The sequence below is a fragment of the Echiichthys vipera genome, assembly GCF_963691815.1.
Source record: "Echiichthys vipera genome assembly, chromosome: 18".
In the NCBI taxonomy this organism is placed as follows: domain Eukaryota; kingdom Metazoa; phylum Chordata; class Actinopteri; order Perciformes; family Trachinidae; genus Echiichthys; species Echiichthys vipera.
This window is the reverse complement of record NC_139843.1, coordinates 5,859,119-5,884,526: the sequence shown is the minus strand read 5'-3', so window position 1 is coordinate 5,884,526 and position 25,408 is coordinate 5,859,119. Positions and strand designations below refer to the sequence as shown.

The 25,408-nt window shown below is 44.5% G+C and overlaps 1 protein-coding gene across 1 annotated transcript in view; it reads right to left on the bottom strand.

Annotated features, from left to right (window-relative positions):
* tanc2b (tetratricopeptide repeat, ankyrin repeat and coiled-coil containing 2b) overlaps positions 1 to 25,408 on the bottom strand; it is a 183,963-nt gene that overhangs the window by 14,542 nt on the left and 144,013 nt on the right. The window contains 13 exon segments of the mRNA XM_083933114.1: positions 131 to 367; positions 564 to 686; positions 836 to 944; positions 2,041 to 2,201; positions 4,054 to 4,221; positions 5,853 to 5,951; positions 5,953 to 6,132; positions 7,295 to 7,464; positions 8,264 to 8,495; positions 11,032 to 11,156; positions 11,316 to 11,597; positions 12,865 to 12,903; positions 21,088 to 21,219. Coding sequence (XP_083789240.1) covers positions 131 to 367; positions 564 to 686; positions 836 to 944; positions 2,041 to 2,201; positions 4,054 to 4,221; positions 5,853 to 5,951; positions 5,953 to 6,132; positions 7,295 to 7,464; positions 8,264 to 8,495; positions 11,032 to 11,156; positions 11,316 to 11,597; positions 12,865 to 12,903; positions 21,088 to 21,219 — 2,057 coding nt within the window.

The following is a 25,408-nucleotide window of genomic DNA, read 5'->3' as shown; positions in this document are numbered from 1 at the left end:
ATTCAGACAGATTCTCAGCAGCTTGGGATTCTGACGGACCAATCACATCCTTTTATCTCATGTGGGTCGGTTACATGCTTACTGACAGAACACGAATTGTCAAACTAGACAGCAAAGGGATGGACTTTACCTTCGCTCTCCTGCGACAAAGCGCGTTCACGATGGCCATGTGTCCCCCGGCGGCAGCGTAGCCCAGCGGCGTGAGGCCGCTCTCAGACGGAGCGTCAACAGAGGCGCCGTACTCGAGCAGCAGCCCGACCATGTCCATGTAGCCCAAGTGGGAGTGGACACACAGGACGGGGGCGTTGTTCAGCACCTCCGTTCGGTAGTTCACATTGGCACCGCCCAACATCAGCAGCCGGCTCACCTGGACACAGTTTGGGTTTTTTTGAATGAGGAAACACAAAAATAACACAGCAAAACGTGGATTCAAATATTGAAACGATCTCAGGGCGGAGAGGGGAAGTTTTCCGATGGAGCACATTTGGAGAAGTCGTCCTGATTTGAATATGAAATATTGAAACAGTCTTCAAGTATGACTCCTCTCATATTACTAGTCTGACCTTGATGTTGGGAGTGTAGAGGTTTCGGAGCGAAGAAAGTGCAGCTGAGAGGCCCTCTGTGCTGTAGGATACCCACAGGCCTTGCAAGATAGATGAGGAAACCCCGACTTTCTTGCTGAGACCCTTGAAGAGAGAGAGAGTGTAAATATTCATTACTTTGGAGCCCGACCACAGCTGTGAGGGGGAGTGTGCATGTGTGTGCATGTGTGTGCATGTGTGTGCCTGTGTGGGCGTGTGTGTGCGTGTGTGTGCGAAGACAAATAACGGTGTACCTTGAAGATGTGTGCTTTGAGGATGTGATGGCCCAGCTCAATAGTCTGCTGTCTGTTCAGTTTGTTCTCCTGCCGAGAGAACCAGAAGGCCAGTAGCGTGTGACCGCTCCTGCAGAGAGGACGAACACAGAGTCCTTCAATACTCGACACTGACCCCTCATCAGAGAATTCAAATACAGGAAATAAAATACCCTGCCTCTGCTAGATAAACTTAATGTGCCCGCGACTATTTATAGCCACAGACGACTGATGGCTGTAGCCTGAACAGTTCAGTACATTTCAGCATGTCAGCACATCAACATATTTCATAATGCATGCTGAAAAATGACTTATATGTTCTTATATATTTGTGCAGCAGATTTAAAACCAATGATTCAATCATTGGTTTTAAACAACCTCCTGTTATTATAAAACTTTCAGCAACTGGAGATTTTGTGCGTTTCATCCCCCAAAAACCTTGCTTCCTTTTCCTAAAACACGATGGTCTTATCGTATTTTCTTTAAGGTCCCATCGTTTGCAAAGTCCCGCCCTGACATCCTGTTTCCAGGCGGGAAAATTCCTTAAGCAAGACATTAACTCTTATCTATGCTCTCGTCAAAGCCACCAGACTCCATTGACAAAAACAGTCATTTTACTTCACAGAACACAGGAGTTGCTGTTCTACTGCTGCCTCTGTTTGTTTGTTAGTTAGTTAGGGGTTGTTGGTTTACTGCCTCCAACTAACTGTGACCTGTGAAGTAAAATGACTGGTTTTGTCAATGGAGTCTGGTGGCTTTGACGAGAGCGTACTGTTGATAACGGCTCCAGTTCCCCCTGCACGTAGGTCACACACTGACTATGGGTAAGTATCTCATACAATCACACTTTAAAAAGTCTGAACTATCCCTTTAAAGCATGGGTGTCAAATTGATCCAGGGACGCTGTGGCTGCAGGTTTTCATTCCAACCAAGCAGGAACACACCTGACTCGACTTACTCCATCACCTGAACTGTCTTCACACAGTTGATTTGTTGGACCAGGTGTGTTTTTGATTGGTTGGAATGAAAACCTGCAGCCACACGGCCCTTTACTGGATCACTTTGACACCCGTGCTTTAAAGCATTCCTGTTTCCTTAAGAGCTTAGCGGAGCTTTCTAGACATGCAGTATGATCCCTTTCTCCTCCCTTTCGATCCATCACGTCTCATGCCCCTCCCCGTCATCACCTCGGGTCGCAGAGGAACTTTGTCTTTTCTCCCTCTTCTCTCCAGATCAGCCACTCCCTGAAGGACGGGTGAACAAACATCCTGGTGCCGTCCCTCCTCTTCACCAGGAACACGGACAGGTTGTCGACACGCTGTTGGAAATCCTCCCAGTCCAGAGTGCCCTGCAGCCACAGACAATGTTTCATGCTATGTGTTATTTAGAGCTGGAGTTTATGTTGATATTAGACGGATCTCTTAGCACAACTAACTTCATTAAAAGTTGCTTTTGGATGAAATATTCAATATTCATATTCAACAAATTCCCATCGGGGTACATAAAGTCTTATCTTATCTCCTGAACAAAGTGGACACACACGTCTAACAGATTTAATTATACATCATTGTTGCTCAGTGCACACAGGAAACATCCTCAGACCACTGCTGCATCTTTCATTCTTCCTTCCAGCAAAAAATAAATATAATATGCATTTTTTTTTTTATCTTTGCCTTCGAATAAAAAAAGCAAGACGCTCTTTCCCCTTCAGATTCTTTAAAGCCGTAAAAACTGGCATTTCTGTATATCTAAATATTGTATATTCAGTGTCTCTATAGTATTAAATATTCAGCACCAAATAAGCAACAATAAATACGTTCAGAAAACAACAACATATTAAATGATTTATTAAGAATTCACACTAAAAACTAAGCTGATTCGCTTCATCAGGGCTGTGTGGTTTAATCAGACTTTAATGACAATTATAAAACAATGTTATTACATGTTTAGACAAATATTGCTTTATTCTGATTGGTGCACAGAAACATGGAACCGTGCCCACTGCACAGAAGACGAAAACGTATGAAACGCATGGTATTAAATAAATAAAGAGACATGCCAAGATAAATGAATAAATAAATAATTTAAAACCTTTTTTTTATAGTTGCACATTTCTTTAAAGTATATGTTTTTGAATAAAGACCCATGCATTTACTTATTGAACTATGTTAATTAGTTTAAATATATTTACTGCCTCATTTATTTCAGGAGTTATTTCATAACCTAATATATATTAATTTCACTGACAGGCATATTTATATATTTATGTATTTATTTAGTTTTGACGTAAATTGCACTCAAAACTAACTAATTCAAATTTGGCAGGAAGTGGTGTGAGCATGTACGAGCCCATCAGTCACAGTATTAGAAGTGCCGTTAAGGGCCTTTAGGTAAACCTGCCATGTTAAATAAACATGTGCAATGAAATTCTGATTGACTCATTTTCTTTTACAGCTCAAGTAAGAAAATAAAACCACAGAATAGGAAAAAAATGACTTCACAAGGTAACTCAATGTTAGAATAAGTACATAAAGTAATCTCGTATTTACTCCTTTTACTTGCCATTACATATAACCTAACCTTACTTGGTGTGTGTGTGTGTGTGTGTGTGTGTGTGTGTGTGTGTGTGTGTGAACAGCTAATTTGTGCAGAGTTGTTTTGCAGGTAGAAGAAATCAGATAAGCGTGACTGCTGATGAGTCACCAAAGAGGTTTATCTGTGCAAAACCAGAAACTGCTCATCTGTTTAAAGACAGAACGTGTTTCAAGGACGAGCAACGTGTGCCCCCTCTCCCTTACAGCATGTAACGCGTGAAGATAATGAACTGAGCAACATGTGAAGAGTTGCACTTGTGTGTCCAATCTCCCTTACAGCTACAACTCATATTGTAACTAGGGTCCAACGAAAGGAAATAAAAAGAAAGGGCTCGGCAGAGTGTGTTTCAGAGCGGTCGGAGATTGTAACTGAACGCATCTCTGTCCGTTCTCCTTGCAAGTAAAACATGTTGACTTTCTCTCTTTTGTTATGTTTTGGATGTTTAAGGTTGCTTGAACCTGACACTCAATTTCTCTTTTGTTTTATTAAAAATGAGCTTTTTCGTGTGTTTACTTTAATAATGGATCACCGAGGCCAGTGAACGCCTTCAGATATTAACAAAATGGTCTGGAGGTCTGAGCTGTTGTGTATTTTAGGAACGTTACCTGCAGCGACCCGGAGTTGATGGCCTGATAGATCTGCTCGTCGGTCAGCGGATGAAGCGACGCCACGGCCACGTTGAGCAGAGGAAGCGCCCGCTCGAAGGACGACTGCGTGGGGAAGCGCATGTTGCACTGCAGCAGGTACACCTCCGCCAGGTTGACGGGAACCACCTGAGGAAGGGAGGAAGGAAGGAAGGAAGGAAGGAAGGAAGGAAGGAAGGAAGGAAGGAAGAAAGGAAGGAAGGAAGGGAGGAAGGAAGGAAGGGAGGGAGGAGAGACTGTGAATCCTGATGCCGGTTCCCTTTGCAGGAGCTCTACAGAACATGAATAATGCATCGTGTTTGTACAGCGCGTCCTCAACTAGCCCGCGTGGTCTTTCCTCGGAGACAGGAGAGAATGTGGATTTATATTTATCAGTTGTCCTTTTTTTTTCATGGAGTCTGGAAGCACTCCTGAATACATGAAATCAAATGAACCCCGGGGGTGTCTGATAAAATATATCATCATGAAACGCATACTAAAACAATTCAGCTGCATTATTTATCAGAAAGGTGCTGGCTTCCGACTGTCAAAGACAAGATTTTTGAGCAACTACATCAACACGGAGTATGTCAGCGTGCAGGTCAATAAAAATGCTTTTCTAGTGTTTCTGCAAGTTACTGTGTACATCAAGATATTTAGTTTGGATATGTTGTTTAAAGCCGTTGCTATGGATTCATTCAGTTACACTGTGGGCTACAACTAAAGTCCTGTGTCTTATAGCCTATATTTTTATATTTCAGCCTATTATTGGCCGTTAGCTGTTCCTGTTTGCAGTGCGCCCATTAATGCACAGACAATTGTTACTCGATCACTCTGATACTGAAGAAACCTTAAAAACATGAGGACTCTGAACTGAAGTTCTGCATTTATAATGAGCATCCTTTTTCTTTCTCTCCTGGGCCGATTCATAGACTTTCACTTTCAGAGATAATGATATTCATTCATTCATCTTCAACTGCTTGTCCCTGTCGGGGGTCGCGGGGGGCTGGAGCCGATCCCAGCTGACAACGGGCGTGAGGCAGGGTCCACCCTGGACAGGACGCCAGTCTATCACAGGACACATAGAGACGAACAGAGACAGACAACCATTCACACCTACGGGTGATTTAGAGTCATCAATGAACCGAACACCTGCACGTCTTTGGACTGTGGGAGGAAACCGGAGAACCCGGAGAAAACCCACGCAGACACGGGGACAACATGCAAACTCCACACAGAAGGGCCCCAGACGGGATTTTGAACCCAGGGACCTTCTCGCTGTGAGGCGACAGTGCTAACCACTACACCCCACTTTAGATAACAATATGTGTATTTTGTTTCTATGTACAGATTTCAGGCAGCTATGACTCTGTGAAAGAGTACAACTTCTAACGTAAAGTGTGGACCCTGCAGCCTTATGTAGCCCCCATTATGTTGAAAATCAAGCATTTTTTAAGGAGTATATTGAAATTTGACCCCATTCCTAACCTTGAAAATATAATGGTTAAAAATTAAGCGTTTTCTTTCAATGTTCGAGACATTGTAAAGCACCTTAGTTGCCGTCATAAGCTGTGCTCTACAGCCACCGATGCAGCTCCAACTGCTGACCGTGTTAGTAAGCGGGGAAAAAATCATTTGACCAAACTTCATGAACTAACTTCCAGTTGTTTTGAAGACACTCCCCCTTAAACTCTCCCATCTGCAGTGTAAACCTCTGCTTTAGATCCATCCGTTTCAGCTTTAAACCTGTGAAAACCACTAACCCCAAAAGAACCCCGTACCTTATAGCTGGAGCTTTTGAGGACAAGGTAGCCCTTCTCGATGAGGTCAAAGGTGAGCTTGAGGTACAGGTAGGAGCCCTGGCTCAGGGCCTTGAGGTGGGGCGCTGAGCTTGCCGAAGGTGGTGTTGTCCATCTTGCCGTTGAGCGAGATGTTGTTCTGGATCTCCGGGCTGCTGTGGATGCGGTGCAGGATGTAGCCCTGCAGGTCCTGGTCTATGGCGTCGTTCTCCTCCAGCATGTCCAGAGAGATGCGGTGGAACGGCAGCGCGTTGGCAATCTCCTGAACAGTCAGAATCATTTGGTGATATTGGCGCAGAGACAATTTTGATAAGTTTCCTACAAACTTACTCATTTAAGGTGAAACGATTCAGGTCAAAATGAAAATGTAAAGCGTGTTTACTGTGAAAATCATTACAAACTACAAACAAACAACCGGAAAATAACCTTTGCCAAGTTCTCTCTCTCTCTCTCTCTCTCTCTCTCTCTCTCTCTCTCCTCTCTCTCTCCTCTCTCTCTCTCTCTCTCTCTCTCTCTCTCTCTCTCTCTCTCTCTCTCTCTCTCTCTCTCTCTCTCTCTCTCTCTCTCTCTCTCTCTCTCTCTCTCTCTCTCTCTCTCTCTCTCTCTCTCTCTCTCTCTCTCTCTCTCTCTCTCTCTCTCTCTCTCTCTCTCTCTCTCTCTCTCTCTCTCTCTCTCTCTCTCTCTCTCTCTCTCTCAGCTCATTAGCAGGATTTATCTCTCATTGTTCTGTCTTTTCTTTAAATGATTCAGGAAGCCGACAGCAAAGCCAACTCTCCATTTAATGTTATCTAACAATGATAAATCTTCTCCCTCGTCCTAAAATGGTCATAAATTGATACTGGAGGACTTCCTTCTTTCATGAATGAAGCATGTTTGATTAATCAGTGACTGTCTCCCCTGCACACCCCACCGGAAAGTTCCTGTGCTTTCAGAACGATCTACCCCCCCGAGCAGGTACTTTACGAGGAAGCAAATGTCCCCAGAACTTAATTTGGACTCTGGAAGAGTCTGGCAAAGCTCCTGCAGTCCAAACAGGGACAACGGATATCTAGTCTACAATTATTTCTTGATTGTGAATGAGAGGTAAAGGAGGAGGACACGAGGTTTAAGATACAACCAAATACAAAATGATAGTCTCTGCATAATGGAGGAAAAAATGAAAAGGTCAAAAACAAAGAGCGTAATTCAAATTCAATATCAATTAGTGGCCTCCAGTTGATGCAAAGTAACCCGCTGATTATGTAAATGTAAAAACCCTCTTAGTGGCAACAATAATAGAATAAAACAATTACGAGCTAGTGGTGGTTTAAATCCTTCCATGCTGATTTTCTGATAAAAACCTTCTAAATTAAATTAAATAGGAAACGGCAGAGGAGCAGAAAAGTGCCGTGACTAAAGTCTGTATCAAACGTCTGTTCCTCTACCTGTAACGTGGTTCTGACCGTGACCACCAGTTTGAGCCAGGGAGGGAACTTGTTGATGGTCTTGGTGAGGAAGGACACGATGGTGTCTCCGTAGTCCGGCTTGTGGAACTCTGCCTCGTTCAGACCGTCTATGAGGATGATGAGGTCCTCCTCAGAGTTGATCTTTCTCTCTGATGGAAGAACGAGCGGAGAGCACATTTACATATAAAGGATGGACTGAAGGTACGCACGTTCGTTCTCTCAGACTCACAAAAGACATCCCAACACAAAGTCCGGTTTACTCGACGTTTCCAGAGCTTTCCATCATATTTAATGACCTTCCTCGGAAACAGCAAGTTAGTGTTAGTGACCTTGTTTGTCGACTCTGCATCTTCTTCTTGATAAAAGCTTCACATTTCTGAGTCAAGTTCGACCTCACATTCAAAAATGAATCATATACGATTGAACAGACTTTGTTTTTACTTGTGAAGCTCTGTTGGGTCGAGGTTAAGACCTTTGATCTTGATTTTATCGAGCATTTTGTTCACAAGGAGAATCTAATATCACGCACCGAGGATTTGAGACAGAGAATAAATCGAAGGCTGATGTCTGAGGAGGCATCAATTACACATTACCAACAGCCCTGTTTGAACATGAGGCAGAACACTCTTAAATTATTGCACATCTTGGTTTATTATGAAGAACGTGAAGACGTTCAGACCAGCAGTGCAAATAAACCATGAGTTTGAACAGATACAAAGAAGTTTGTCTCCCTGACGAAGGCTTGAAGCCCAAATGTGTCGGTTTGTTTTTACGTCTATCATATGCTATTACATTAAAGGTAGTAGAATTGTTTAACAGAGTTTACCTTGGAGTTTTCTTTTGATTTTTGTACATGTGTCTTTATCCAAAGAGCAGCTCAAACTCAGAACTCCTCCCCAAACACTTTTAAATGCAACTAGTGCCTGAACCCCCCTGAGAGTGTATCACCTTTGTAAAGTGCATCCAGGGGCTCAAGGACCCCCCTCCTGAAGGAGGCCAGGGGATCCTGGACGCAGGAGCGCAGACTCAGGATGCTCTGTAGATGCGGCTCCCTCAGCATCTGCTCCCGGTAGGCGACGAGGTGCGGCGAGCGGCACAGCAGAGCCGCCACGTTGTGCACAAACTCCGGCACCAGGCAGGTGTAGGCGTTATCTGCCTGGCAGTAGTGGTACGCCACCACCTGGGGGAGACAGAGCGTCGGGGAGAATGCCTTGGTCACTCAGAGAATTATAAAAGTTGAACACTTCCAGTCTTCTTCTGTAAATCCTTACCGTGACCGACCTTTGCAAACCTGCAGATCGGCGTCAGGGAGCAGGGGAGTCACATGACACACTTTTAGAAATAACACCTTTTTTCCGCGGGGCTCCGTCAGAGCAGTGACAGTTTTCCCAGCGTCTACTACGACTCATTTGGGATCGAGTCAGCTTCACGGTGGATGATTGCAGTATAATGAAACATAATACTTCTCGTTTCACTGCGCGGTTTTAGCTATTAATAATTCATCGCTTCCGACTACCAAGAGAGACTGATTCGGACGGAGTTAGCTCATGCATGCTCATGTGTTCGATGACTGTGGCGCGGAGGAGTCAAGTGTTAAACCGTCATATCCCACAGACGCGGACTGGAAACACGTTTGTGAGGAAACGAAGGGATGACTGAAAAGCGTTTGCACAGACACGTAGCGGGGTTAGAGGATAGTCTAGGGCAGGTGAGTGCTCTGGGAGGTTTTGTCAACAAAACAATAGACGCAGGTGTGACCCAGGCGACGGCCCTGCAGACTGAGAGATCACAGAGTGTTTGGATTTTCAGAGATGGTGGCAGCGATCAGAGGGCAGTGAGGAAAAAGGGGATGAAAAAGAAAGAAGATGAAATGCTAATTTTTTTGGTCATGGTGGGATAAAGGGCTTTAAAACAAAAGGGGTGAAAAAGGGAGTGAGCTCAATTATTGATGCGCAGAGTTAACAAGATCTAATAGCTTGGCTGGGAAATGGCTTTCTGCAGGTATAAATATTTCATAAGGCTCCCTGGCAAAGTTGTTTTTTCTTTTTTAAATACATCTGCATAATGCATCGGGCTGGGACTGGGGATGCAGATGGCTGAGCAGCAGGGGAGGGGGACCGAGGCGTAACAGCAGACAGGGAGAGGAAAGGGAAAGACGGAGTGTTTCACACATCATATAGGTTTCCATTTAAGTCGAATCATCCAGTAATAGTGCTTTAAAAGTGAGACTGAACACAAAGTGGAGCGAAACAAAAACGGGTCTTCCACCTCGGGGGAAAAACCCAGAGTCAGTCGACAATAGCTCACAGGTGGCATGAAAGGAGCTGTGTGTCTGTGCTTTTATTTTGAAAGGAGCGGATCATTGGCTGTCCTACCACCTCTGTTGTCGCTATTTGACAAATCAAAACTAAGAAGAAGGATGGAAAATTTCACGCTGAACGACAAACAAATGCAATGAAATGTCCTTTATACTACATATGATCATTTTAGTGCTCCGGCAATATTAAAGCTATAGTTTTCATTTTATGAAATCTGGTCACCTCACCGAAATAACGCAAACTAACTAACTGATCCAGTCAGGGGTTGACCAGCAGCGTCGGTGTCTGTGAGGGAACATGACTGTATTCGTCAGTGGAGCTTTGGAGAGAGCAAAGATCGGAAAAGAGCCGTCCGGCGACAAAGTAATGTTTTTTTTCCTCAGACGACGTTTGACACTGAAGCACTAAGACGTCATTCATTCATTCATCTTGAGCCGCTTGTCCCTGGCAGGGTCGCGGGGGGCTGGAGCTGACATCGGGTGTGAGGCGGGGTACACCCTGGACAGGACGCCGGTCTATCGCAGACTAAGACGTCATGTATGTGGTCGTTATATCACGGCCATGAACCAATCAGATTGCTCGATTTGAGCTTTTGTAATTGCTCTTAACATTCATGCGTGCAGTTTTACTCTTTGATGAGGAAGAGATGAAAGAAAGGACCGACAATACCGTGGTATGCAGATGAGACTCCTGACATAATAGTTGCCGATTAAATATGTATTTATTATTTTTCACACAGCTGTAAAAGGAAAAGGAGAGAGGGAGGTGTGGGGAGGTGTAGAAATGTTCAAGTGGCTCCGGCATGTGCATTTGTCGTCTTGTACTAAATGACCGTCAGTGTTATAGCTGGAAATTGCACATTTAAGCTCCCATATCATGCTCATTTCAAGGTTCATACTCGTCTTTTCTGATTACAGCCTGTGTGCCTTTCTCTGTAGAGCCTTTTGATACCTTAACAGTATTTATATAGCACCTCGACCGGCTTTATAATAAAAAAGATATGCGACATTACAAAATGGTACCTAAATCAGTGCAAGTACACTTATTTTTGGAGCAAATGCCAAAAAAAATAGATCATTTGCAATCGTAAAAGAATGGCAGGAGAAGTCAAAAACACAGTGTCTAAAGGGTCTAAAGCAGGTGTCTCAAACTGATCCAGGGCCGCTGTGGCTGCAGGTTTTCACTCCAACCAAGCAAGAACACACCTGACTCGACTTATTCAACCAACTGAATCGCCTTCATACAGTTGGATCTGGTGGATCAGGTGTGTTCTTGCTCGGTTGGAAGTAAAACCGTTACTGGATCAGTTTGAGACACCGGGTCTAAAGGGTGTTTTTTCTGTAAATCAGAGGCTGAAATGTAAATGTGTGTGTGCACGGTCAGAGGTGTATATGGTACCTGAGACGCCAGCCTCCTCATGGCTTCTTCCTGACGTCTCCTCATCTCAGGGGTCCCGGGACAGCTGCCTCCTCCCAGGGTGCCGTGCGTGGGCTGGGGCTGGGTGAGAGGCAGCCCCTCTCCATCTGGACACAAGACAACACAACGCGTTCACGCAATCTTTGAAGGAAACAAAGGGTGAAGTGAGATTGTCCGACATTTCTGAAATAAAACAATTTTACGATGGAGTTCAGGAAAGAAATGGAAGTCTTGGAAACCACTCGTAGAAATAAGTGGGTGCGTACGTTTGGGCGAGGCCTGAGGGCTGTCGGAGGCAATCTGTCTCATGCGGGTGCCGTGGCAGCTGAGCGCCACCAGGCGAGAGATGATGGCGGTCTTGCCGAAGCCGATGTTGCCTACTACCGCAACGCCGCGGTTGGTGCTGGAGTTGGGGCTGTTGAGGTGGGCGTCGATCTCCTGGAAGAGCCACTCTCGGCCCGTGAAGACGGAGTCCATGGTGATGCTCGGCACCTCGAACAGGAGAGGTTTTAGGGCGATGTCTTGAGGCCGGTAGGGTGCAAAGCGCACTGGCGAGCCGAGGAAGCAGAGAGTTAGAGTCATAAACAACATTTATGCATTTAAATAATGTTTTACGATTAAGAGTCACCCTTTTTTAAAGCAACGCATCTGGAGTTACCCTGTGTGGAAAAAGCTGCTATGCTAACATGCTAATAATAGTCATGGTTGCAAACATCCTGTATATGATCAACTAAATATGAATGCAAACACATTAAGTTTTAGTAGTACACGTATTTCTCATATACAACAATTATTCTCCAATTATATTTTTTATTTAATTATTATTTTAATTGGTTCCTTCGCAGACATTGAAAAAACAAACACACACACACACATAAATATATATAACTAATTTATACAAATTAAAATAAAATAAAATACTAAAAGAAATAATGCTTAAAGACAAAGAAATTAAAAAAGAATTAAAGAATTAGATTAAAATATTTTAAGGTATATTTAAGGTGAAAAATATAAAGAATAAACAATAATATTCATGTAATTTAACATTAAAGATCGACACCAGGGAAAAAAGTTAACTACCTACTGAAAAGTGCTCCTTCTGAGATGAACTATAATAATCCATGTGTATCTATGTATATATTTATTTACAAGTAGGTTTACATTAAGTATTTAAGATCTCACTTTAAGCTAAAGATAAAGTAGGAATAATAAAGTTTATGTAATGCTGAGAGTAGGAAAATCTGTGTTAAGAACTCAAAGGGGGAAACTAATTTCAGTACAATTCAGATTTGTTTGTTTTGAGCTCATTTCGTTGCGAAACAGCAACTGCAGACTGTTGATTTTACTCACTAGAGGGAGTCATTAAACTCAAGTCCTCTGGAGGGTGGGCATCTTTCAGCACAACATATGGACCATTAAAGACTAATGAGGGGAAAACGAATCTGGTACGAACTTCTGAAGCCGTTTTTAAAAAAATCCAGCGTAACATTTAAGTCTGACGCTTCTGGGTGTCATCTCCTGGGTCTCAAATAAAAACCCTGATTTGAGCTTTGAGAATAAAAAAGCACGCTCTTTTCTATCTGGTGTGTCATTTCAGCATCTTTCAGCATCTTGGTGATTACGTCTGATTTAAAGTGTGAGTTGTACGTGAATAATCCAAACGCTTCTGCTGGCAGTGAGTGTGTGTGTGTGTGCGTGTGTGTGTGTGTGTGAGTGTACGTGTGTGTGTGTGCGTGTGTGCGTGTGTGTGTGCAAAACTTTGACTTATAAAGCACGAGCCAGCGAGCTGAACAAATGAAAATTAAAGTAACTTACGTGACTGGGATTGCCAGGCATGGGTGTTATTAGCGGAAGCTGAGACGAACAGCAAGCAAAAAGACAGACAGAGAGAGAGAGAGAGAGAGAGAGAGAGAAAGAGAGAGAGAGAGAGAGTGAAAGAGAGCAATGAGAGAGGGAAGAAAGAGAGACCGTGAGGACAGGAATGGGAACTGGCAGCAGTGTGTCAGGTGTAGCTCAATGAAATAACAAAAACAAGGAAGCGGCAATAGCATCAGCACATCATGATGTCAGAAATAAAGGGGAACCACCAGACCGGGGTCGATGGCTAATTGAAATCCTTTGAATTACATCGAGTGTGTTCCTCAGGCTGTCCGGAGGGGAGGTTGGGGAAGGTTTGCACTTTTGGGAGAATCTAATTGGTTCCATAGCGCCGAACAAGATCAATCAATCCCCATCAAAATAATTGAATCCATTTTCTAGCAGTAATTCGAGCCTAAGAGAGGGGGGGGGACTCCAAACTCAACTCCACACAGACTACTGAGCGTGAATTACAGGCCGCTAAAAGGCAGCCTCAGCTTAAAGGGACAGTTCACCCCAAAATCGACACATCGTTACTTTTACTTGACGTGTTGTTTGTCAGTCTAGAGCAGGTGTCTGCAACCTTTACTATCCAAAGAGCCATTTTGCCCCCTCTTCTTCCACAATTAAAATGTGTCCGGAGCCGCAAAACATATTTGATATCACAATAATAAAGGTTTATATATAATTACTGTTACCTGGCGTTGTTACCTGTCCTAAAATTGTGGCTGTTGGCTAATTTATCACAGCATATCAAGCATAAAGGTAAGCCATGTTCGCCGATCCCAGCTGACATCGGCGTGAGGCGGGGTACACCCTGGACAGGACGCCAGTCTAAAAGCAAATTAATATGTCCACCCAACACTATTTTTCCTTTGATCCTTTTTTTTTATCCACCAGCAGTGCGGGTCACCAACTCGAGATTAGCCCCCTGCAGGGAAAGGCTCAGGGCCGTAGACCAAGGATGTGACACATATTTTGATTTCATGTAATATTTTTTCAACTCGAAGATAAAATGTTTTCCCTTGTCCACTGTGCAAAAAAAACACGTTATTTAAACATTGTTTATAGAATTTTTTGGCAAAGCTACAGGGAGCCACTGAAAAGGAGCTGAAGAGCCGTGGGTTGCAGACCCCCGGTCTGGACTGTTTGGGTGTGAGCAGCCCAGTGATGGAGACTTCTGCCTTCTCTCAAATGAGATGGAACAAGGCGAAGTTGGCTTTAGGTGCCCAAAGCACGAACAAACAACACACATTTCAACAGTAACGCCTCTTTCAAGAAATCATGACCGGCTTACTCAAGATAATCCACAGCTCCTGCGAGCGATTTCATGTAGGGACTACTTTCTTTCGACTCGAGCTACATCCGCCGACTGAATCACTGTGCAGAAGGAAGGCATAAGACCAGCCCTGTTCTTCATGAGTGGATGCACGGGCTTGTGTCTGTGGATTTAAGTATTTTGCTAACTGTCTATATTTCTGTCTTTCATCTGACAGAAGCCACAGGCGTGCGGGATACGGTCATGAAACCGTACACGTGTGTAGCTCAGATCAAAATGACGGCCAAGTGTGCAGATGGGTGTGGTCCGAGCTATGGCGCCAAAAGTAGGAGGGTAGGAATGAGGAAAGGTTTTTCAGAATCAGAATCTTGTACGTACTTTTTCTTAGCTTTAAGCACCAGTGTCATCTAGTTAAATTTGTATTGGAGGAAAGGCAGATATCTCCAACGCTGGACAACTCACATTAGAAACAATCTTCTTGGGGTGAACTCTACCTTAAAAACCTAAAGCAACAGGACTGTTTGGGTGTGAGCAGCCAAGTGTGGAGATGGGTGTGGTCCGAGCAAGGGCGCCAAAAGTAGGAGGGTAGGAACGAGGAAAGGTTTTTCAGAATCAGAATCTTGTATGTACTTTTTGTGCCATCTAGTTCCATTTGCATTGGAGGAAAGGCAGATATCTATAACACTGGACAACTCACATTAGAAACAATCTTCTTTGACAAATAGCACTACAGGTATGAGTTAAAAAATATGTTTTTTGTTTTTATTTTGGGGTGAACTCTCCCTTAAAAACACGAAGCAACCATCCTCAGTACAAGAGAAGCCCTGCATCTAGAGAGGTTACAGAAAACCTCAGAGCAGACTGACACCTCAGTCCTTCTTTTGGCTCCTTTACTGAGGTTCAGTTTGATCAGTGTGCTGTGAGACATAGCTGCTGGTCAGATAACAGCCAGTGCAGCGGCTCTTTTCACACCCTGCAGTAGCAATAAGCACACTGTGTGAGTCAGAGCTGAAGAAAAAGATGGATCATACATTAGACCGGTTGGATAAGACGGTGAGACTGTGCAGAGTTTTTCTGTCTGCAGAAGTGAATACACTGTGTGCAGGTACAGACACTACTGCACAATACAGGGGAGTGATGAGTGTTGCATTGAGGGTGTATGTCTTCTGCTAATGAATCCAGCGTGCGGCTACGTGACATAATGAGCTGATGTTGCGCTCAATGTATTTTCTCTACCGCACAGCACTCCAAAGTGCTGCTTCAAGCACGACTTTTTTTAAAAACCAGGAATGCTAATTATAATCACAGAGTGAAAAGAAATGATCGCGCCGGGGATATTTTTACTTACGCAATCAGCAAAAAGTACAGACGGATATACCTGCACGTAAAAAAGCTCTCATCTCATACCGAGTGCACTACATTTGTTTTTTTACTGCACTGAGCCCTGTGGCAGCTGCAGCCCAGTGTGATAAAAGATCATCCATACTCACTGGTCAGATTATGTTAGTGCTAACTCAACAAGCACACACACATAAACACACACACACACACAGTCAGAGAGACACAAAGGGGTTTTAAGCGACTACTCTATTCTGTCTATAAACCAAAAAACTGATGTAACATCCTTCAAGTCGAGTGTCACGCCGTGAAAGAATGGACCTGATGCAACACTGGTGATGGGAAGTGCAAAAACTACCCAACGCTGCCATTCACAACACCGTAGGACACTCAAGTAAGAGGCTAAATACCCACAGCTACTCTGTTTTAAGTGGTGCTAATCCAATTATCGTGGGAGGGGGGAGGGGGGGGCTGAATGCCAAACGTGCCTGTAAAGCTGCTTCTGTCCTCGTGGATTTATACAACACACCCTCGCGCTATCGGGCACCACCCTCGGAACGGCAGAAACGATTACGGCGGTCTGTACGCTAAGTCGTGCAGACACTACTGCTGCTGCTCCGCTGTGGCAGGTATTTCAGTAAAAACATGGCAGCCATGTTGTGAACGGGTGCTGAGGGAGTTGTTTGCAGGACGAGGGGGGGGAAGGAAAATGTGTGTGAGGGATAGATGGATGGCAGTTGCTCATAATCCTGCCCATAACGCTCCCCCTCAGGCGACGTTGGGCGAGGTATCACTACCAACCCTCCTCTCCACCTCTCCTCCTCTCCTCCTCTCCTCTACCACCAACCCTCCATGGCCAGACGGAGCGAGAGTCTCAGACGTTTTAATTATTCACCAGGTGAGGATGACTCACGGCGGCTGAACAGCCTTGAGAAGGAGGGAGAGGAGGGGGGTGAGAAGCTTGAGAGGAGGAGAGGACGGGAAGTGGAGGAGGAGGAGGAGGAGAGTTGGCACAGAGGTTGGAGGGAAGAGAGGACATGATGGGAGGAGGAAGAGAAGCAGTTTAGATGATCTGTCTGCTTGTCTCGAAGGGTCCCGGGGAGCGCGGCCACGGGTTATCTCGGGTCAGTTCTTACGGCTGATGCGGGAGTTAGTGGATGTGTGAGTTTGCCGTCTGGTTTTTCAGACATGCGGTTAAAATTCCAGTCTGTTCTTCTAACAGTGCACGGAGCGCTGCAGCTCGTATATGAAACACTGTCAGGATCTTACGTAATTTCTGTTAAAAATAAATACAATCTTATGTAATTTGTAGGCTTAGAGCAACGATATAAACCCGGATGTGCTCACGGATAATGTATTTCTTCAGAGAACGTGTCCTAATCTTCCTAAAGGCAGCTGTCCTCATCCACTGGTTTCTTGTTGGCACACTCCACACTGACTTACTTTATTTCTAGCAGCCAGGCAACAAGGAACAAAATATGTCAATATGTTACATAAGAGGCCCTCAAAATAACCTCAAGACAGACCTACAGATCACATCCTAGATGGTTTAAAAAGAACATGCATTTGTCAGATGACAATAAGAATGAGTCGTCAGTTGTGTTCACGCACCGTCATCAAATCTAGACCAGTTCACCAACTCACTTGGCTCAGACTGCAAATAGGGGCGTCCTTTAGTCTGTGTTTGCTGTAAATACAAATATAAACGGTACGGTAATTCAAATTAGTGTGGACCTTCTTTCTACGGACGGTAAAGCTGCAGTAAGTAAAAATAAAAATAAATAAATAAAAAACATGCCAGAAATTGAAGTAGAGTGAGACCTCTTGTTGCTCTCCCTCTCCGTCCTGAGCCAATAGGATCTCTCTCTCTCTCTCTCTCTCTCTCTCTCTCTCTCTCTCTCTCTCTCTCTCTCTCTCTCTCTCTATTCTAATATAGTCTAGTTTTGTCTCAGATCCCTTGAATTATAATATGATGAACGATTATTAAGGATTTTTTGACCAACCACACCAAAAATACACCGCCTGCCCCAGCTTTTAACAGTTTTAAGGCCGTCATTATTCTATATTTTAACCACGAAAAGACCAAAACCAACACTATATTAGTCTGACTTTCCCTTCCTGTTTTTGGAAAGTCAGCTCCAAGCCTGAAGATGTATCATAAATCTTTTTAAAAAACTGTCACACAGAGAATCACACGGGGAGTAGCTGTGGATTAACACACATTTGGTGCTCCAGTGAGTATTTACCCCAGCAGGATGTTGTTTCAGGGCTTGACTGGAAATAAACTACAGTGACACACTGACAACAGCCTATCGCACAGAGGAATCATCTATATCAGGCTTTGGATACACACAGACAATGCTGGGATCAATTCTTTTGGTATTTCCATGGGCTTTATTGATATTAAGAAACATTTAAACAGCTTTAACCTTTAAATGTCTAAGCGGTTTACAGCGCTAACCACAATTTCAGGAATTATATTTAAGCTGCATCCCCTGTCAGCGAGAACACATGGGAGCAATTCAACCATCTGCAGTTGAAAATATTTTTAGAATCCAAAAAATGCATCTATGAGCCAACAAAAGACCCGTTTTGTGTAAGTGAAGGGAGGTAGAAAGACAGCAGAGCAGGGAGGGAGAGAGAGAGGGAGGGAGGGAGGGAGGGAGGGAGGGACAAAGACAGAGCGAGAGAAAGTAAGGATAAGGGGGGGGGGGTGCGTGTGCAGTGTACAGTTATGAGAGTGAGTTTGCGGTGAATAGATAAGGTGGGTGGTAAATCTTAGAGGTAGGCAGGCAGGAGCACAAGAAGGTCCATTACAGTCTGACTCACTCTCCTCAAAACAGCAGCAGCAGCAGCAGCAGCAGCAGCAGCACAGCTCAGGCCCCCGATGGCCGGCATCAAAAGGAGCTTTGGCGCAAAAAAAAACCCCCAACCAGCTTCATCTGTTAGCTGGTTATCACCTGACCAACACGTAACCAGCTTCTCCTCTAGTCTATCTGTAACTCTGCATCCAGCAGAGCATCTTTCTGTGGCTACTTACAATTTAATAAAGGAATATTATATTCAGAAGGATGAATGTCTGCTATGAAACTGCTGAGAAAAAGGCCAAGGAATCACCTCATTACGTTTCATCCTCTGGGGATCAAGAACATCTGCCGTATTTGTTTTATTCATATTTCATTGGGCTGTCAATGGGAGAGGTTCAGCCTCCGGGGAACGTGAACGTGCTCCAAATCGGTTCGATATCCGTGTACATGTTTTGATTTGTAGGCGTCAGAAGACAAAAGGTCAGGTGAGGTCACCGGATGCTCGTCAGGAAGGAAGGGGGCTTAATAACGCGCCAAAGTTAGGCGGAATTTTTGGCGTGGGGGAAAAACTGACATGGCCTTTTTTTTTTTACAAAAAGGTCCCTTGACCTCTGACCTCAAGATATCTGAATGAAAATTGGTTCGGTGGTTACCCACGAGCCTCCCGCTTACAGACAGGTCCACTTCATGCTAATCCCATTTAGTTAGGTGCAAGACAAACATGCAGTTCCTCTCGCGGAGTACAAAAACATGCTATTTTTCACCCATTCTAAAATGGGGTATTTTGGGGGCGGCCAGTGGCTGAGTAGTTAGAGCAGGTCGCTGGTTCGACTCCAACCAGCGGCCCTTTGCTGCATGTCTCCCCCTCTCTCTCTCTCACCCCACTGGCCTTTATAATAAAGGCTCAGAAAACTACCAAAAAAATAATCTTGTGTGTGAATATTTCTACACACTGGGGTCCATGGTCAGTCTTGATTTGCATACACTGAAGCTGAGATTCTTGTGGATTAAATGTACCCAGTCGTCTTCATGTGTGATGATGTTCGTTCCCATAGTAGCCATTTCACTTTACCGTGTTTTTAGGAACCTGTTCACACTGGTGTAGGCTAATACACAAGGCATTCATTTTGTAAAAAAGTGAAAATATCAAACAGTGATGGCCTAATTAGGCTTAAATAAATGTACTTTTGTGTCAGCTTAGAAAAATTCTGGCCCTCAGGGAAATTAGTCGTTGATGTCCTAAAGTGTCAGACAGGCGCTGGCCCTTCATCTACTGTCACAAAGATGCTAATTAAGTTGACAACTCGCGATCCAAACACACAATTTATCAAGTAACCACCTAATACTTAAGTTAGTGATTTCCTACCTACACCTTCCACAAGTCTATCATCTCACATGGGTTAATAAAAAAAGGCACTTGGAATTTGTTCTCATGCGATCGGCACAGGAAAACCTTGTATGTCGTGTCTCCCTCTGTGTCGTTGGCTGTCTCTCCTGGTGAAACTGCAGGAGCGGTGCACTCAGGGAGGCTCTGACACTGATCCGAGGAGGCAGAACGCATGCTAGGACGCAGTCGGTTGGCTTGTAAACACACTTGGCTGCCCTTAGAGGAGGAAGGTTGAAAACAAGTGGCTCTGGCAGTAACTGAAGCTTTGATAGGAACTAACTCTTCACTACTCTGGCTTTTCTCTCCATCTCACTTTCTGGCTTTTCTCCTTCTTTCTAACGCTCTTTCACTCTGCATTTGTCTGCAGCTGCATGCCCTCGGGGCAGGGGAATCACATCACAGCTCAGTCGAGTGCACTCTTGGCTAAGTGGGGTCTTAACAGGTGTTTAAAACACACAGGGATGCATATTTGTGTTCGCTTGGATGGCGGAGGGCTGCCATTGCGGTGCTCATTACTGGCTAAGTGACTGAGGAAGAAGGGCGAGGGGACACATTATGTTGTGACACAAGACCATTTGGTAAGGAGGATGAGGAGATGTGTTCGATCAGAGAGGCGCTCGCTGTGCGTTAGGCTTGAACTGTGTGCAGTGGAGCGCACGCTGGCACAACCTGTCAAAATGCTCTTTGCACTCCCACGGTCTCTCTCACTCCTCTTGACTTTCTCACACACACACACACACACACACACACACACACACACACACACACACACACACACACACACACACACACACACACACACACACACACACACACACACACACACACACACACACACACACACACACACACACACACACACACACACACACACACACACACACACACACACACACACACACACACACACACACACACACACACACACACACACACACACACACACAGACTTTCTTTTGATTTTAAAAATAACTTGTTCATCGTGCAGCTTCGTCTCGCGACACTCAGCTGCTTTGAGTTTGATGTTGTGTGGATGTGAAACAGAATAGTGTCCTCTGTTTGAATCTGCACCGTGTCTGATAATCACGGAAACAACAAAACAAAATTAGAGTTGTTCCGGTAAAGACACGAGTATCAGATATGCATCCGATACTGCCTTAAAATGCATTTACAGTGCAGTATCTGTTGTGGCAGACAGCTTTTTTTGTTTGCAGCCAATTTATTTTCTGTTTATTTAAGTTTTTAAATAAAACTTTGGGGGCGTCATTAGCAGTCTTTCAGTGCACATGAGGGGAGGGGAGGGTCTGTGTTTATGTTTGTGTGTGTGTGTGTGTGTGTGTGTGTGTGTGTGTGCGTGTGCGCTCTCTCACCTCTCAGGTCCTGCCCGGAGCGACCCGGCCCGCAGGTGGTGCTCTGTCTGGGCATGCGCAGCGAGGTGCGTAATGGAGTGTGTCTCTGCTCATCCAGGTATGCCAGGTCCTCCAGGTGGGCTGAACTGGTAGCTGTTGTTATGTGTTCGAGTGTGTGACAGAAAGAGGAGAAACAAAAGATACTGTTGTCAGGACTTATATGTACATTGAGAGACACACACTGTAAACAAACTCAATACAAACACACACACACAAACACACACACACACACACACACACACAAGAAGGTGGGACTGGTTCATGCCAGTGTCTTGAGGCAGTAGTCAGGCTCCTGCTCTCATTCTTGCTAACTCCTACATGAAAGAGCGAGCCAGCCCTATGTGGTTCTGTCCTAAAACTCCCTCCTCTCGGTGTCTGTCACGCGGCGCGAAGGCAGATGCCATCCGGCCCCTCTCAGGATTAATTAGCTCAGCAGACAAATGTCTTATTCATGGAGTGAGCGCCGTCTGACGCTGGCTGCTGATCGTTCACACCATGCTGTGTCTTCGGGGCCAACGCTTGAAACCGGGGAATGTTAAATGAGATTAGACACCGTCAGCGTGAGCAAGCGACGGACTCGACTCTCCGTCACACCTGAACCCCATGTTAGGAGGTGAGGGAGAGACACTTGATGGTTCCCAAGAGTCCTTACATCAAGAGGAGGCAGCGACATCAGCAGAGCAGGTTGTTCGTGCCTTTAAAATAAGAATGTGCTCCGAGGGGAAACTATTACAGACACAAAATTAACTACAACAGGAACAATTCTCTGGGCACGGCTGTTTGTCAAAGGTCATTTCTAAATAGTACTAAAGTGCACATTTACTCAGGTATTAAAGCAAAACTACAGGCATTTGTTCTTTAGTTGAGTAATTCCATTTCATGTTACTTGAACTTCTACTTCACTACGTTTCAGAGGGAAATATTTTTCCTTTGACTCCAGTAAAATTGAACTGATGCATTTAGTTCCTTTATAGACTCTGATTACAAAATACAATTAAGATATTATAAATTCATATAATATAATAAGATACCTAGCAGTAAAGTAATTAAAATGCATTAAAATAAGTCTGGAAAGTGCAATAATTAATATCACACATGCATTAACCTATAAAATTATAGATTAGAATCCATTAATATGATATGCAAAGCGTACATTGACTACTTTAACTTTTGGTACTTTAAGTATGTTTTGATGCTATTTATATTTATACTTTTTCTTGAGTGAAGACTTTTATTTGACACTGTGGTTTTACTACTTTTACTTACTTTTACTAGGATCCGAGTACGACTTAATTTGGGGGTTAAACCCAAAACATCCCAAAATAAATTTGGCTAACTTTGTTTAAAACCCGTCGGATTGTTTGACTGCTTGTGTTTTTGCCCCATGTGACTCCTTATCTGAATAATTCAAATATCAGCAATTAACTTAATGAGTGTATTGTTATCATGAGCGACAGAACTGATGGAAAAAAAGCTACAGCAACAACAAGTCACAATAAAGTGAATTCATCCTCATTGGAGCTGGGAAAACCTTTTTTTCTCTGACACTATACCTGAAAGATCCTGACTCTGAATTGAGTTGGGGGGGAAAGCTGTGTCTGGTAATGCATGCTTCTTCTCAATCACATCTGCTGTCTGTCTCTGCAGTCACTCCAAAAGGAAAGGCACAGTAATCCCTCAATGTGGCAGAGCTCTGAGCCCAACACCTCCCACCAGCACCTCAGCACTGATCCTGTCCTGTCCTCGGTTTAAAGAGTGGTTTCTGTGCCGCTGGAGTTAAGCTCAGTGAGATACAGAGCATGTGTACAGCTCTGTGTGTGTGTGTGTGTGTGTGTGTGTGTGTGTGTGTGTGTGTGTGTGTGTGTGTGTGTGTGTGTGTGTGTGTGTGTGTGTGTGTGTGTGTGTGTGTGTGTGTGTGTTAGTGTGTGTGTGTGTGTGTGTGTTTGAGTCACCCCTAGCCATAGACCCAAAAATGAGTCACATGGGTTTCCCAAAATGGAGGGAAAATGGCAGCTGAGAATGCTGGAGGCTTGGCCCTGATGGGAATGTGGGTGCTGGTCATCCAACTGGGCTAAAAGTGGAGACAGCGAGTGCATTAATCTGCCGCTAAACCGAGGAAAAATGACTCAGGGCCCAAAAGGCTCATTTTTCTCTCTCTTTCAGCTGTGTTTGAATCTGAGGAATCAAATGTGTGTGCTCATCGCCTCCATCTGCAATGCAGCAGGCTGCTGGGGATCACATTCGGAGCTCCTGTGTCAGTGCGCTGCGACTGCACACGTAGGGAAAACGGCAAAAAATACAAAAAAACAGCACAGAAGAGAAGGAAAAAGAAAAGCATAACTGTGCAGCAGAGAGATCAGACACTTCCTGTTTCAAAGAGTGACTGATAGCATGAACGCATGCGTGCACACACACACACACACACGCACGCGGCCGCTAAGAGCAGCTGGGCTGACGTCCAGAGCCAGTCACAGTATCGGCCGACTAGTCGACTCAGATATGAGGTGGAGGCTGGTGCTTTAAAAGCAGCGCCATTCACCTCTCAGATCCCTGAGAGATGACTTGAGGTGATAAATAACGATAGTCCAGGTACTTAAACGATAATATTTCCGGGTATTACACCGAGTATATAAGCAGAGGTGGGATAATCAGGGAAAAAAAGAGGAAATCAATGACACTTGTCCGCCTTCCAAATTGAAAAATGTTATCTCGGGTGAGTGGTTATCTTAATTTAGTGAATTTAGAGACAGGTTCGCTGGATCTCAGAGTTTCTGTTCTACCTCTATAAGAAGGGATCCCACAGTCCCCAGGCAATTATATAAGCTGCTGCATATAGATCCTCCAACATCTTCAAAGGGTCACTTCATCACAATTACATTTAAAAAACGCTTCCCCTCGAGTTGTTGTGTTTTATTTGAGACATCAGGGACACTACACCCCCGCACTGCCAGGCAACACCACGTTACAGCAGTCAATAGCTGGGCGAGGTTGTTTGTGGGGGTGTGTGTGCGTGTGTGTGTGTGTGTGTGTGTGTGTGTGTGTGTGTGTGTGTGTGTGTGTGTGTGTGTGTGTGTGTGTGTGTGTGTGGTTTAGATTGCATTCTTTGAATTTGGGAAGTGTTCAATTTCAAAAAGGCTAACTGTTGGCTCACCAGGAAGGGAGGTCTTTTTTTTTTTTTTTTTACAAAGAAAACTACCTAGTTGCATTATGGGAAATGTAGGATGTATCATTTTGAAGGTGGTACTGCTACATCTTTTGTGGGTCACATAACTTTAGGAAGTACTGAATCACTGAAGTACCTCTTTAAAGCTGGGGTAGGCGGTTTTCTTTTTGCATCATTGGGAAACAAATCCATAAAAACCTTTCAGCATATTGTAACACATCTGGTCTGAGGGAAAACTTCTGCCCCTCCTCGATGGCTCTGGTTTTAGGCTTTAGAGCCCAAACACACCAAATGGATATCTAAGAACGAGTGGTGACGAAGGCCAACCGTGGCGTCACCTCACATCGCCTGTGTCTCGCCCCAAAAAGTGGCTTTTTAACACACCGCAGATTAACAACACAACCCAGTGTTGGAAGAACATAAGACTATTACTGTGCACGTTTGTTTACTTTCCTCACTTCCGTTTGCTGAACTGCCAATCAGAGAGATGCTCTGCTGACGATTCAACATCCTGAGTTGGCCAAAAAGCAACATGGTTTCACTATTGTTACGGTTCAGGCCACAGAGGCACACCGACAGCCTGCAACTGAGCGACGGCCAACAGCCGGCCTGGTGTGTCAGGCCTCTTAAAAAAATCCAGCCCATGACAGGAGACTGTGGCCAGTCACAGTTAACTTCAGGGACAGAGCGCATGCACATGTCTAGAGATCGCGAATGCCTGACTCAACGGAAGAAAACCTGGCAGAGAAAGTTGCAACTTCCGCATTTGCAACAAGCGCCTACTCTGCAAAGAAACCGGAAAACAGGAAAAATGACTCCTCAAAAAGACTCTAAAAGAGAGTCTTACGATAAACCGAAGAAAACGCGCCAATAACGGTGAAGCGTCTCAGAGATGGAGAGAGATCGTCGCAAAATGTCTCGCACTCTGCTAACTGTGTTCTCACGGCTGCAGCTGATTCAATTTCATGTTTCTGTGGGGAGATAAAACCTCGAATCACAGCAGGGCTTTACAAAGAAAACGATGATTCTGTTGAAACTGCAGCTATTTTACGGCATCGGGATCACGATCACGACGGATGATTGGACTGAACACTGGCACAGGGTGCCGTGTGAAGGGCG